The sequence below is a fragment of the Netta rufina genome, assembly GCF_964035555.1.
Source record: "Netta rufina genome assembly, chromosome: 11".
NCBI lineage: Eukaryota > Metazoa > Chordata > Aves > Anseriformes > Anatidae > Netta > Netta rufina.
Window position 1 is genome coordinate 2422182 of NC_140134.1, and position 14182 is coordinate 2436363.

Genomic DNA, 14182 nt, shown 5'->3' on the forward strand with positions numbered 1-14182 from the left:
TCTCCAGCCATTAAGGCATGGGTGTTTCTGGGTGTTTGCTGTTGTTGTTACATTCAAAGTTGTTTGACCAATGAAAAGTTGTTTGGAAAAGAACTGCTGTGGAGAGATAGGTATAAGAGGGGAGCCTGCCCTCAAGATAAAAAAAGAAAAAGGCAGCACGATGAAGTTACATCAATAAAGAAGCAGGAAAAAGAAGTGAAGAGGAACAGGCTGGCAGAATGGAGACCAGGACGGGAACAGGCACATTGATTGCCTCACGAAGATAGGTTCGGCCAGACTCAGCAAACTGCTCAGAGAAGCTCGTACTGAAAGTCGCTGGAAATAGGCACTCTGGAGCTGGAGAGAAGCTCGAGCTGAGAGAAGCTGAGCCGCACACACAACTGCCCCTCGCTGGTAAGCAGTTGCGCATTATGGGGAATCATACGTCCTTAGGAACAAAGACTGTCCTGGCAACCTTACGGCTTATTCTCCTTCTTAGCAATGAGACAGTTTATGATCCTGAAACATGGGACCAAATTGATGTCAAGGTGTGGGACTCTGCAACTAAAAATGACAAGGTTGCAGTGGGATTGCTCAGCACCTGGTGAGCAATCTCTGAGGCCTTAAAGAGCCATGTGGAGCCACAATCACAAACGTGTGGCTTGGCAGACAGCGAGGGAGCTGCGGTCTCCTTTACTGATCCGACTGCTACGCCATCGCCATCGGCCTCTCTGCTGCTACATCGAAGGCTTTTGCTGTTACGCCCCCTGGTGACCTGGACGTGCCTTTTGACCCAGGCCTCTTGGCCTTCACAAGGCGATGGACGTGTTTTTCTTCAATCTGGGAAGAACGGGATACATAAGGCCTGAAGCAAGAAAACGAATGGAAAATGGAGACTGTTAAGTTATGGAACTTAAAAGATTGTTTGTTACCTATCCTGATTGTATGTATGTATAGGCATACTCGGGTTATTATGTAAAGCAATGTTCTGTATACATGTATTTAGAATGTTTGATGTTCGTGTGTGCGTGTTGGTGGAGCACAGACTCCCTGCACACCCAGCGCTGTTTACTTGCCTTTTATACCTTTTATAGCTTTTATACCTTTTATAAATATTTGTTTTATAAATATTACAAAATTCAGATTGAATTGAGACCTCATTTATAACAAGAGGAAAAAAGCTGGGACATGGAAGCGTTACCCTCCCACACTGCAAGGCTGGTGGATCCTGCAAGCTCCTAGACAAGTTTGCAGTATTTATTGTCTCCATTCTTTTCTGTGGGTCATTTTATGTTACAGTTGTTATAAATGAAGAGTTGTATCAATCTGAATTTAGTAATATTTATAAAAGGCAAGTAAACAGCGCTGGATGTGCGGGGAGTCTAAGCTCTACCAACATGCACACACAAACATCAAACTTTCTAAATATACAGAACATTGCTTTTACATATTAAACCTGTGTATGCCTATACATCAAAGTTTTAAAAAGCAAGTGTCCTTGAAGTCTATTACTATTAATGACCATGACTGGGGGAGCATAGTTGGAGTTGGGAATCCTGGTTAAAGTACTCCCATATCTTCCATGGCTTCGTTAATTTTTCTCAGCTCACTTAAGTCTCCATTTTCCATTCCTTTTCCTGATTACAAACACCGGAGAATTCCAGGGCTAGTCGTGGGAACAATGTCTTGCTTTAAGTTGTCAAGCAACTCATCCTTCGGGCCTTATGTATCCTGTTCTTCACGGATCGAAGGGAAACAAACATTTCCACCTCCTTTTTAAGGCCAATAGGGCCTGGGTCAAAAGGCACGTCCAGGTCAACAGGGGGCGTAACAGCAAAGGCCTGTGATGGCAGCAGCGGCGGGGGGTGGGGGCGATGGCATAGCTGTCGATCAGTAAACGAGCCTGCAGCTCCCTCACTGTTTGGCAAACCACACGTGTCTGACTGTGGCCCCACAGGGCTCTTTAAGGCCTCAAAGATTGCTCGCCAGGTGCCGAGCAATCCCACTGCAACCCTGTCGTTTTTTGTAGCAGAGTCCCACACCCTGACCTCAATTTGGTCCCGTGTTTCAGGATCATAAACTGTCTGACTGTTAATAAAGGGCATAAGCTGTAAAGTTGCCAGGACACTCTTTGTTCCTAAGGACGTATGATTCCCCATAATGCGCAACTGTTTACAAGCGAGGGGCAGTTGTGCGCGCGGCTCCGCTTCTCAGCTTGAGCATATTCCAGCTCCTGTTTCCACCGACTTTGAGCGGTTTACTGAGTTTGGCCAAACCTGTCTTCATGGGGCGATCAATGTGCCTGTTCCCGTCCTGGTCTCCATTCTGCCAGCCTGTCCCTGTTCTTTCCTTTTTTTCTACTTTTTTATTGATGACATAATTTCATTATATCGTGTTGTCTTTTTTTTTTTTTTTTCATTTCGAGGACAGGCTTCCCTCTTACACCCTTCGCCCCACAGCAGTCCTTTTCAAACACCTTTTCATCAGTCACACAACTTTGCCCGGCAACAGCAAACACCCAGCAACTTCCATGCCTTAACGGCTGGAGAACAAGCAACCCCAGACGGCGTGGTGGGCATGGCGTTTCCTGAATCACCCTTCTTTGTTCCCTCTAAACTCTTTTACATTCCTGATGGCGGTAAGACAACCATGGGGCTTGTCGACCCCCATGGCAATACTCCCACATCTCCTCTTTCTTTATTAATATCAACCATTTTCTTGACATGAATTATTACTCCACTTATCACAAGTTTTTGATATTTTTTTTTCCTCTCCTGTGGCTACTTCTATTTCAGTTCTGCCCCTGGAAAATTGCTTCAGAAAGGCATTAATCATAGAATGGAATATTACTGTATTTTTCTCAGTCCAGGCATTTAAAACTTCCTGAGGTGATTATTAGAAGCCTTAAACAGCAAAATGGACAACAATGAGCTGGGCTTGTAAACACATTCGAAAAGCTCCAGCTCCTCAAAGTTACTGCTGCCATCAGTCTTGAGGGGTAACGGGATCTGTGAAGCTACTTGTTTGAGGGAAAGCAGCAGACCCACACGCCAGAAAACCCAAAGGATAAAAATAATGCCGGGGGGAAGCACTGCTGATTGCCCTACCGCGTTGCCCCAGTGCACCATGCCGGGGCGGCTCTGGCCTCAACACCCCGCACCGCGCCGGGGGCTGTTTTTAATCTTTGTTTGTTGCCAGCTAAATTCCGACAGGAACGAAGTAACAGAGCGCCTTCTGCACGCGATGTAACAGCTTTCCAGCCACCTGCGGACCGTCTTGCGCCAGCAGCTGAGCGGCCCCACCGCCGGGAGGGCTGCGGGGCGCCGACCCCCTGCGGCACCGGCCCGGCGGCTGCACGGCGGGGCTGGGACCAGCGCCGGGACCGGGACCGGGGCCGGAGCCGCGCCGGGGAGGAAGAGGAGGAGGAGGCTGTGCCGGCAGCCCCGCCGCCCGGAAGGCCGGTGCCTGCCCGTCCCGTGACCGCGAGCCCGCCGGAGCCGCCGCCCGCCTCCAGCAGGGGCCGGCGGGGGGGAGCCGCCATGGCGGGGGACGCCCCCAGCAGCCTCCCGGTGCAGGCGGTGGAGCAGCCCAGGTGGGTGCCTGCCCGGCTGGCCGAGCGAGCCCGTGCCAGGGCGGCGGCGCCCAGCCTCGGCCCTGCAGCCGCCGTGGCAGCGGGGGCGGGTGGTGAGCAGGGGGGCCGGGCCGGCCGTGTGAGGGACGGGCAGCCTGTGGGTGTCCCCCGGCCCCCTCTCGAGGCAGCCCTCGGAGCCCAGTGCGGCGGGAGGGGGGACGGCGCCTTCAGCTGTCCTCCCGGCGTCTTCTCTTCGCAGGGTTTTGGGGATATTCGGTTATCCTTTCGTCTTGTGTGCTGTAACGAATGGCCCGTGCGATTCGCTGGGACGAAGCGTGCTCTTGCCCACGCTGCTGCGCCTGGTGTGTGGCAGTAGAACATGCTGGCAGTTGAATGAGCCCTTTTACCCGTGTTAACGCTGGCAAGGGGAATTTTCTAAATTTGTGATCCCCGCGGCAGAGTGCAGTGTATTTCCGTGTAAGTCACGTGGAAAGGACAAGCTCAGCTTTTCTAGATTTGGAGGTGTGAAGTTGCAAGGGATGCGTTTGCTTAACACTCTTGACAATCAGCTTTGATGTAGGTGCTTACATTGCAGCATGTTGCAGCAAAAAGGGCAAAGCGTGTAGATAGCTCTTCACAAGTCAACACTAGGGAGGATTGTAAGCAAGCTAAAGAGGGCCCTAACACAGCTTTGTTAGTGGGCTCCAAGGCAGAAACGTACAGAAAGATCTGTTACAAAAATTCACAACAAATAATGCTTTGTAGCTTTCCATTTAGAGAAATCTTACAAAACATTTGAATGTATATAGTTGGACAATAACAGCTTTTACAGAGAAGTACAAGCTAAATAATTGACTGTGAAAATTTGTAACATCTGTTCCTCATTGCTGTCTTCTTACTTAAGCTTTTCATTAACTAGGCTTCCAGTTTTAGTTTTAGACTAAATGTAAAAGGCTTAGCAGCCTGATTTTTTCTTAGTGGACTAAAAACCAAATAATAATAACAACACTAATAATTTGGTACATGTTTTAAAGTCACCAGGGTATGCTGGTGAGATATTTTAAGACTTGTTTTAAATTTTCTGTTCTTCTTACTTCTCGTTTATCATTTTTTTGTCTTGCATACGTTAAAGAAAGTTAATGGGTTAGTGTGTACCCTAACAGTAGTTTTGAAGTGAATCACTATTAAATCACTTATGCTTCACTAGGATAATGGCTAAATTTCTTCTCAGTCATTGTTTACCCACTGTTCCTGCATGACATGCTGAAGCATCCTAAGTTTCCAAGCACGGTGTGGAAGCTAAATATCTTTATGGTCTTATGAAACAAAACAATATGCCAAATCTTTCTCTGTTTTGGAATTTTCAGTGACACATCTAGAACCTCCAAATGGAAAGTCTGAAGAACTTTCTGGGAACTGTTGCTGTAAAACTGTAAATACTGTCTAAATAAGTCATAGGGATAATCAGTGGTTTGGAATTTTAGTTCTCTTCATATGCATTGGTACAGAAATGGTGCTCATACAAAGGCTCATAGGAAGTTTAAAAAAGTCAAAATTTAGAAGAAAATCCATTTGCTCAGGCCTGGTGTAATCAAATCTGACTTTGAAGAGGGTGCCTCCATGTGTGTTTATGTGACAAAACCAAGTGCCACAAACAAGCCATTGATGCGCACTGCTGCAGGTCTTCCTTACCTGCGAGCAGTTTTACAGAGCTGTAGCATACGAAAGGTAGGTGGAGGCCATGGAGTTTTGTTACACAAGGCAACTGCCTTCTCTGCTTCTGGCTAGAGCCAGCCAAGGTGGAGGACTTAAGTAAAAGCGGGTCCCTTTCATCCTTTTCAAAAGAACATACAAACAATAGTTTACCTTTGGACATCTGACTCCTGAATGAGTTTATGACTACTTGTATTTAAAACAAAATTCTTATCAATTAGGATACCTTAATCTTCTCTGTCATGTGTTATGTGAGGAGCAGGAAGAAGCAGCTTAATGTAGCTCCTGATATAGGAGAGAAAACCCGTTGTACTTCAAAAAGTTAAACCAAAATTACTTTAGAACATATTTTAGACAACAGGCTTCCCATCTTTTATGCAAATACAGTCCTGCTAAAGGTTTTCAACCTGCCTTTCAGATTGCTGAAGCTGAAGGAGAGTTTTATAGCAAAATTTGGATCAGCTCCCAAGTTTTATGTTCGTGCACCAGGGCGAGTCAACTTAATAGGTAAGAAAATATTAATATTTTATCATTTTATCTGACGTCACAGAAACCTAGTAATTTAAAACACAGAATCTAAAATAATGTTGGATTTTATTTTATGTTTTATTTTTTTTTCTTAGAAAAGTTGCACGTGATAAAAGGAAAGTAGAATATAACACTTTCCTAGCTTATTCCCACCTTATTATAAATAATTTCACACTCAAATATCAGTTTTGGAAAAAATCATAGAGAGCAGTGATGATTTTGAAAAGTGGAATAACATTCCAATTTATGGTTGGATACAATTCTTTTGAAAAGCTTTGCAAATCTAATCAAAGTAGTTGCTGAACAGTACATCCATAAATGAAATCATTGTATTTTTTTTCTCATTCATTATAATTTAAGTGACCAGATATAGTTAGCCAAACAGGAATGCATATGAAGGTATGAAATGATTCTGCCAGAATCTCAGCCATAGAGATGCATCCACAGAACAGTTGGTTGTGATTCACATGCTTCCTGGAGAGACACAAACACTGTTTATCTAAGACTTACCTGTGTTTCTGTGGCTGCCTTATTTTTTAGATTTGTCTATCCATGTTAGGATTGTTCTCTCTCTAGAGCTCAATTTCTTGTATATGAATAGAGGAACCATACACATTTGAAGATTTGTAAGTAAAAGGAACCTGGAAAACAGAGCTTTAAAATTAATTAGTCCATTGTGCAGTTAATGATGATTTTCATCTTGGTGTTCTTAGTGTTGCACCTATATGTATTAGTTGTTATTTACATATAATCTTCATGGAAAAAAGTCCAGAAATTTTATGAAAATAAATCCACCACAAGCCGTATCCAGTGGCCAATGAATCTGCCACATGAGCAGAGGAAATCACATAATTGGAAGTCATGTACTGACTTTATCTCTTCCAGTCATCAGTTAAATGAAATAGATTTGAATTATTTTTCCATACCGACACAAAAGTTTACAGATAATGCAGGTAGTTGTTTTCATTCTGGACAATAATATACATAGTGCTTTTTAAATTTTTATAAGCCAATGTTAAAACATGAAGATTTATAAACAGGTGCAATAGATAAAATCGCTAAAAATAAAATATTTGTGTAGTAATACAAAATGGAGGAAATGCACCCTAAACTTTCAGGTGTACTTTAAATAGTAAGAATTGAGACTATACTCAGAAGCTGTCTAGTACGGTAAACAACACTGAACTCCTGTAGGAGCCCTGTTTCTGTTACTCAAGAAAGACTTACTCAAAAATATTTTTAATCATCTGTTTCTTCATTAGGAGAACATATAGACTACTGTGGTTATGCTGTGCTCCCCATGGCTATAGAACAAGATATACTGATTGCAGTAGAACCTGTAAATAGTGATGTTGTGCAACTGGCGAATACAAATTCTTTGTACTTGTAAGTAATTGTTTGTTTATTTATGAACCTCTTTATGCAATCGCAATACAGATTAACTTTTCTGAGGTTTGACAGACTTACATTGCAGTATGGATTTTAATTGTGTACATTGAATGATACAAGCAAATGGAATCCCATTTGAACAACTCTGTGCATATTAGTTTAGAGCAGTAGGTTCACTGCTCCTGTCTGCCACCTGTTTTTTTGGATTTCTCTTGCAAAGCCTCTGATTTTTCAATCTTTATAAAAGTGCAACCCACTCACCTCTTTTAGCTCATCTTTCTTGTAACCCTATCAGCTGGCAGCAGTTCAGTTTCTCCTGGGGAAAGGAGTGAAACGTTTTGTAATCAATTGCTGCATATGTAAGCTAACACTCCCCTGCTGTTGTTGTCTTTGGGACTACACTCTGGAGAACCTGGGGCTGTATTTTCACAGCACAAGGGCCTTAGCAACAATCCTGTCTCAAAGAGCCTGTATTCCCTCTTCTACTTCCTCCACAGCTGCTTGTTTACGGAATTGTAGAATAATTTAGGTTGTAAGGGACCTTTGGAGATTATCTAGTCCAATCTAGGACTAACTTCAAAGTTACAGCAGGTTTTACAGGGACTTTTTCATTCAAATTTTGAGTATCTCTAAAGACAGAAACTATAATCTCTTTGAGCAACCAGTTCTCTAGTTTGGACACTTTTGCTGTGAAGAATATTTTATAAATGTCTAAGTGGATTTTTTCTTGCTGCAGATTACCTGTTTCCTCTTATGCTTCCTTCATATACCTCTGAGAAGAGTCTGGCTTCATCCTCTCTGGAGCCATGTGATGAGTGGTCAAAGACTCAAATGAGATTCTCCCATTCAATTTTCTTCTTCAGGCTGAATAAAACCAGCTCTCCTAGCCTGTCCTTACACATGATGTGCTGTAGTAGCCTTGTAGCCATCTTGGTGACCTTCTGCTGGACTGTTTGGCAGTTTGTCAATGTCTTTCTCTACTGGGAAGCCCCAAACTGGAGACAGTATTCCAGATGTGGTCTCACAAGTGCTGAATGTATGGAAATATTCTGGCCATTCCTTTCAACTTCAGCCACATTATCCTGCCTTCTTCCTTGCAACTGACTGATATTTGTGTGGTAGCCAGGTAGTTCAGAGTAGGTTCATTTACATGAACTTTAGTGGTCATTTTGCAAAAATCAAATCAGCACCAACTCAGTTGGCTTAAGCCAATGATAAATTACTTCCTGAAGGTGCAACATATGGCAGGCAGCACAGGCACATTTAGCTCAGAAAAGACCTCTAAGATCATCTGGTCCAACCTTTAACCTAGCGCTGCCAAGTCTGCGATTAAACCATGTCACTAAGCACTACGTCTACGCATTTTTTGAAGACCTCCAGGGATGGTGACTCAGCGACTTCCCTGGGCAGCCTGTTCCAATACTACACAACGCTTTGAGTGAAGAAATTTTCCCCAAGGAACATACTGCCAAGAGCGGGAACTAGTTAAGCACATATTCCTGGTTAAAGCTGAGATATTATCTGAGCTTTATCTTACCTTATGTTCTGAGCTGCTACCTGCAAGTTAGGCAGTTAAGAGGAATTTTCACTTCCATGCAAAGTATAAATATGCTAATACTTTACACTCTGTGGAGTATGTTCTCACTATATGGCTGGGCTGAATTAACAGCTCACCACTCCTGAAGGGGGGTGACTTACTTCTATTTCCCCTGGTCTCCCTATTCCTGCTTCCACCATTGATTCATCCTCTGCCTTTTCCATGGTGTAGTACCAATCTTAAGGTAAAGTGTGCCCTAATTAATTTTCTGTCATTTTAGTGAATTGAATTCTCACGGATTCAGCACAAAAGCTGATTCAGGATAAACAGTGATGAGATAAACATACAGTGATGAGAGGGGGGAAGGAAATGGAAGACTTTACTTTTCTGTGACAGAAACCTGCAATGGGGCTTCAACTTTGTTGCGAAATCATTTTGCAAGAGACAAGAGTTTCAAAATTGTAACAGCTTCGATTAGGAAAAGTTATTACAAAGGACGCTAAATAAAGCAGTAACCAAAAGGTAAACATATTTTTGTGTTTTTTGAGCTTTGGCTCATTACATGGCAATTAAAATAGCCTCCTGAGGCACATACAGTTCTTACCAGATATAGAATTACAGCCTTTGAATTCAAATTGTGTGTACAGTCACTGTATTTTTATATCTGCCTTGTTTTCAGTTTAAAATCATATGTTTTAAACCATAAACCAAGAAAAGGTTTCAGATTATGGTATGAAGCATTCTCTGTTTTGTTGAGACACTGTTGCTTAAAAACAAAGCTAAAACATGCCCGTAATTTCATAACAAAGAAATATTTTTCAACACTTTGAATGTTATACCAGATAACAAAATTGTTGATGAGACATCTTTTTTCCCCCAGCCTGTTCCACTGCTAGATGTTCATGCCTGTGGTGAATGCATGTACATGTATGTAGGCCTTTGGCTAGCAAGGACTAACCATTAGCCTTTGTAGAATCACTGTTACCTATTTCATTCTTGTTTTGTGAACTGTTTAGCGGTTCACGTAATACGTAACAGTTCTGTAGCCCTCATCCACCCTGATCATTCATATTAACTTTAGGAAGAACAGAACAAAGGATAGGTGGCAAAAACAAAACAACCAAAAACTTTCTGTTTGTTTTTCATCATAAAGCATCTTATCTGATCAGATGTTTTTAAAATATATTTGGGCTAAAATGGTATTCAAAAGTTAAAGTCTCTTGAAGATCCAAATAACTCCTCTTCACACAGCACCGTTTTAATTGAGAAAGAGATACTCTCTGAGTATTTGACACCACACATCTCAAAATGCTTTCAGAAATGTCAAAGCACGGTAATTAACAATTATCATTCCATCTCATAGAATGACCTGAAAATCTCTTTTTTTTTTTTTTTTTTAATAGATTTTTTACTGAGAGTTCAAACAGAAAAACTAAGAAATTGCCGAGACAATGAGGCTCTGTGTGAAAAAGCCAAATTGGTCTCCCAGAACTAAGGATTAATTACTACTCAAGCAAGGAACAATACCTCAACCACATTTTTTTCACATTACTCAAGAAACTCACCTCTTCTAATTATATAGACCAATTAAAATGTTTATATATAGTCCTGGAGGAGGGAAAACCTTACCACAAGTCCTTTAAAATGGAAAGGTTGGAACAGACAATATCAAGGTATTTTTATCTCAAGGGGATGTTTTCCCCTATTTTTTTTTTCTACTTGTTTTCACAAAGTACTTATATCAAACTTCCTACCTTCCAGTAGTAGGACTGAAGGCAAGATTGAAAATTTTCTGATTTAAGATATAGCTTGGGCATTTAGGAATGAGATTTTGTAACAAATCAAATGTGATAATAAAAAAAAAAAAAGACTTAAGGATTCTGGGGACCTTGCCAGTTCCACATCCTGTGATTGTATGAATTATGTGCATGTGAAACTTGCCAAGTTCAAAGCCAACTTTTCTTTCTTTTTCTATGTGAGATTACAGAAATCTGCAAAATGCACTTTAAGAAATAGTTATTTTAATTTATCCACAGAACCAGCAAATATATACCATAGTATATGTCTTTTTGTTCATTTCATTCTAACTTTGTCTGATTGCATAAAAAGAATTATGCAGATAAAATATTTTATGACCCTTTTTTGAAGAAAAGAGGAGTTTAAATTCACTTTATGATAATCACTTTTACACATTGATTTCTAGCATCCTTGCTTTTTTAAAATAATAATTTAAGGTTATTGTAGAAAACAAACGTAAGTAAACAGAGGATTATTTTATTCTTCATTACTTTTGACAGTCATTTTCTACTGTACTTCTGGTTTTTGATTATATTCAAAAGCCATAACAAAAACAATTTGTTTTATTCTCTGGAAGATTGTTCCGAAGACATGTGAATCTCAAACTGGAAGAATTTACTGCTGTCCTTGAACTCTACTTGTATTGTACTCTCAACACTCCCTTTCAGATCTTTTTGTTACTCTACAATCCCCAGTATTTTGCACTTAAATCTCTACTATTCTTCAGTGCTGCATTGTTGATGAAGTCCTGTAAGTGGCACTATTTTGAACAGTTCAAATGGGAAGACAGCAACTTATACGTTAAACTGTATAGCAATCTCTGATATGTCTGCACTGCAGTGAATGTTGAAATTGAATGTATAACTGAGAAAATGGTAATTCTAAGTTGATATTTGAAATGTGGTATCTGTCTTGTAGCATTGACCTGGGAATAGGTTGTAGATTGGCAATACAAGTGGAGTAGCTCACTACAACACAGCTAACATTAAAACCTATGTTAGCATAAACACAAAAATTGCAGCCTTTAACTGCATCACAATAAAGTGAAGTTTTCAGCCATTATTTGAAGACAATTATATCACTGTAAAGATGCTTTATATTAGTATGACTAACATAGGCTCTCTATAGGGAACAGAATACTTTACTGATAAAGATACCTTCACACTGGTATTTTTTTACAGGTATTAACTAGCGGTATTATTTCAGATAAAAATAAAAACAGCACGTCACCAACCTATATAGTTTACAGAAACAGACCGGGACTAGCATAAGAAAGAAAATTTGTGTTCTCTTAAAAGCTGTGAAGTGTCTCCTTGCATGTAATTTCTTGAAAGTTTTTTTTTATTTTTTTTTTTCCTTCCATTAAGACTAAATATTTCCAGGGAATCCAGCTGCCTCTTTTCATATTGTTTGGCAGACCTTGCCTTGTAAAGCACAACTTAGCCTACAAGGTTTGAATAATTTTTGTTAGTTTTTCGTGACATTCTTAGTGCCTTTACTCTTTCTTTGTTGGACATCTGCTGTACTGGCATCAGGTAGATACAGTTATTAGGTGTTTGACAGTATAGACTTCTAAACAATCTACCCTTCCTGATGATTAATGCATGCCCCTCCAAGGCGTCTGCACACCACTCCATGTATATTTTTAAAGCATCTATCTGTAGCATTAGTTTCTTTAGGAACATTCAGGTTTACCATTTTTATTATTTTGAAATGCAGTAGGAAAACTATTATCAGTGTTATCCTGGAGGAAATAGATAAACTATTATTTTAATTATATCTTGTAATATACACGTACATAATACAATTTTACAGCATTAGGCCTCTTTTAATGAGCTGCCATTCACAGCGTAGGTAATGAAGATGAATTCCTCAGCAGGGATTAAAGAAAGCCTAAAGTGTATTTATCTCTACTCTAGGCTTGACAGGTACGATTAGTTAGATTTATACTTTTCTAAGAGATTTAAGAGAGCATGTACATGTGATGGAAGCCATGCTGCCTTGATTACGGGTGCGAAAGGCAGTTTAATTTCTGTATTTGTGTAATAATTTCTGTTACTTTAGGAAATACTATTATGCTTCTATCTAAAATATAGAATTGATTAATAAAGAAGATCTGTACAATAAAATATTGTACTGAAAAAAATGATTAACAGAAATGTTTTTGTTCATCAGCAGGTGGCAGTAATAAGCCATGTTTTTTCAGACTAAATTTACTGACAAGTTGAAACCTCAAGGTTTTTCTGTTTTTGCAGGGATTTTAGTGCTAGTATTAATGACATTCAGATTGACAAAACCAAATCTCAGTGGCATAACTACTTCCTGTGTGGACTGAAGGGTATTCAGGTAAGCCCAAACCATTTAATTTATGAAATTAATGTGGAAGTAAAATATGACATGCATATCCATTCACCCTGAAACTACTTCCCTGCATCTCTGTCATTTCTTGATATACAGTTATTTAATGATGAGATTTGAGTGGTTTTGTTTTAAAATATTTGCACAGCACTATATTCATATTTATTAAATAAATTATGATACCAAATAATCACTTATTTAGTAAAGTCATGATCAAACTTGTGTTAAGATGACATTTTTGTATTTTAAAGTTAAAAAGAAAGCTTCCCACTGGACTCATGCAATTAACATTTGCTTTTTAGAAAGGTTTGGAGTCATGTCTGTCAGGATACAAGGGTCATATTTTAGTCTTTTTCTTCCTATGGAAACATTTTAAAAAAAAAACAGTTTCCATTAATGTTGGAAACATACAAGTAATGCACAACAACTGAGCAAAACTGACTCATGCAGTAGGCAAAAGAAATCTCAGAAAGTACATAAACCACATACAGAAGGAATTATCCAGTAAGAACCATTACTTATCCAAACTTTCAGTGTGTGGAATCTGAATGGGAATTTCAAAATTTCCTAAGCGAGTTAAGAGTAGAGCTATGCAGGAAATGGCACGCTTATGGTAAAGGGTGGAACACTGAACAGACAGACGTTTTCCTGTCTGCTCATTTGAGCTTTATCTTCTCCTCTGTGAGCTAGCCTGTCTCCGGACTGACTTGAAGACTGAACTGCTTGTGAAACCAACTGCTGATTGTCAGTATGGCCCTGGGAGGCAGCCTGAACTCAGAATTGAGGCTTCCTATAAATCTCACCTGTCCTTTGCAGGTGATTCACGGTCCTTTGAGTAAAAAAAAACACAGTGACTTCTCAGCCTAGTGCCAATCCAGTGACATTTCTTGAAGGGTCAATGGGATAAAGAGTGACAGCAAGGTAAGGTCATCACAGCCAGCCCAAATTATGGGTAAATGTGCTTCTGAAAGCACATGAAGCTCGTCTCTAGTTAGGCCATCTGGGTCACCCCACAGAGTGATGCAGTAGATAAGCACTGCAGGCAGCCAAGAAAGCATGCTTTAGACCTGGCACTGATGTCTTCAAAATACGATTTTTGGAACAATCAGTGCCACGAATCACTTCATTACGATCCATAGTTCCTAAACAGACCCCCTGCTATGTTTAGATCCCTATAAATTACTTACATTTGCAGTAATGTGAGTATTTTCAATTTTACATAGCTCAGTAACACGTGCATTTAAATTGTATTGACTGTAGATATATAGATTAAGTTTCTTTTCAATATATCTTTTCTTATATTAAGGCTA

General features: G+C 40.1%; 1 protein-coding gene across 4 annotated transcripts in view; it reads left to right on the plus strand.

The window, feature by feature from the left end:
- The first annotated feature begins 3391 nt into the window (after nucleotides 1-3391).
- The window catches only part of GALK2 (galactokinase 2), a 52093-nt gene continuing 41302 nt past the window's right edge, over nucleotides 3392-14182 (plus strand). Inside the window, exons 1-6 of one of the 4 annotated variants that reach the window (XM_084293601.1) lie at nucleotides 3439-3571; nucleotides 3810-4027; nucleotides 4918-4982; nucleotides 5682-5770; nucleotides 7054-7177; nucleotides 12770-12860. In XM_084293601.1, coding sequence (XP_084149727.1) covers nucleotides 4939-4982; nucleotides 5682-5770; nucleotides 7054-7177; nucleotides 12770-12860 — 348 coding nt within the window. In that variant the 5' untranslated portion in view covers nucleotides 3439-3571; nucleotides 3810-4027; nucleotides 4918-4938. Of the gene's footprint in view, nucleotides 3572-3809; nucleotides 4028-4917; nucleotides 4983-5681; nucleotides 5771-7053; nucleotides 7178-12769; nucleotides 12861-14182 lie in introns of all 4 variants that reach the window. The other 3 variants (XM_084293602.1, XM_084293600.1, XM_084293599.1) reach the window with 3 other exon arrangements.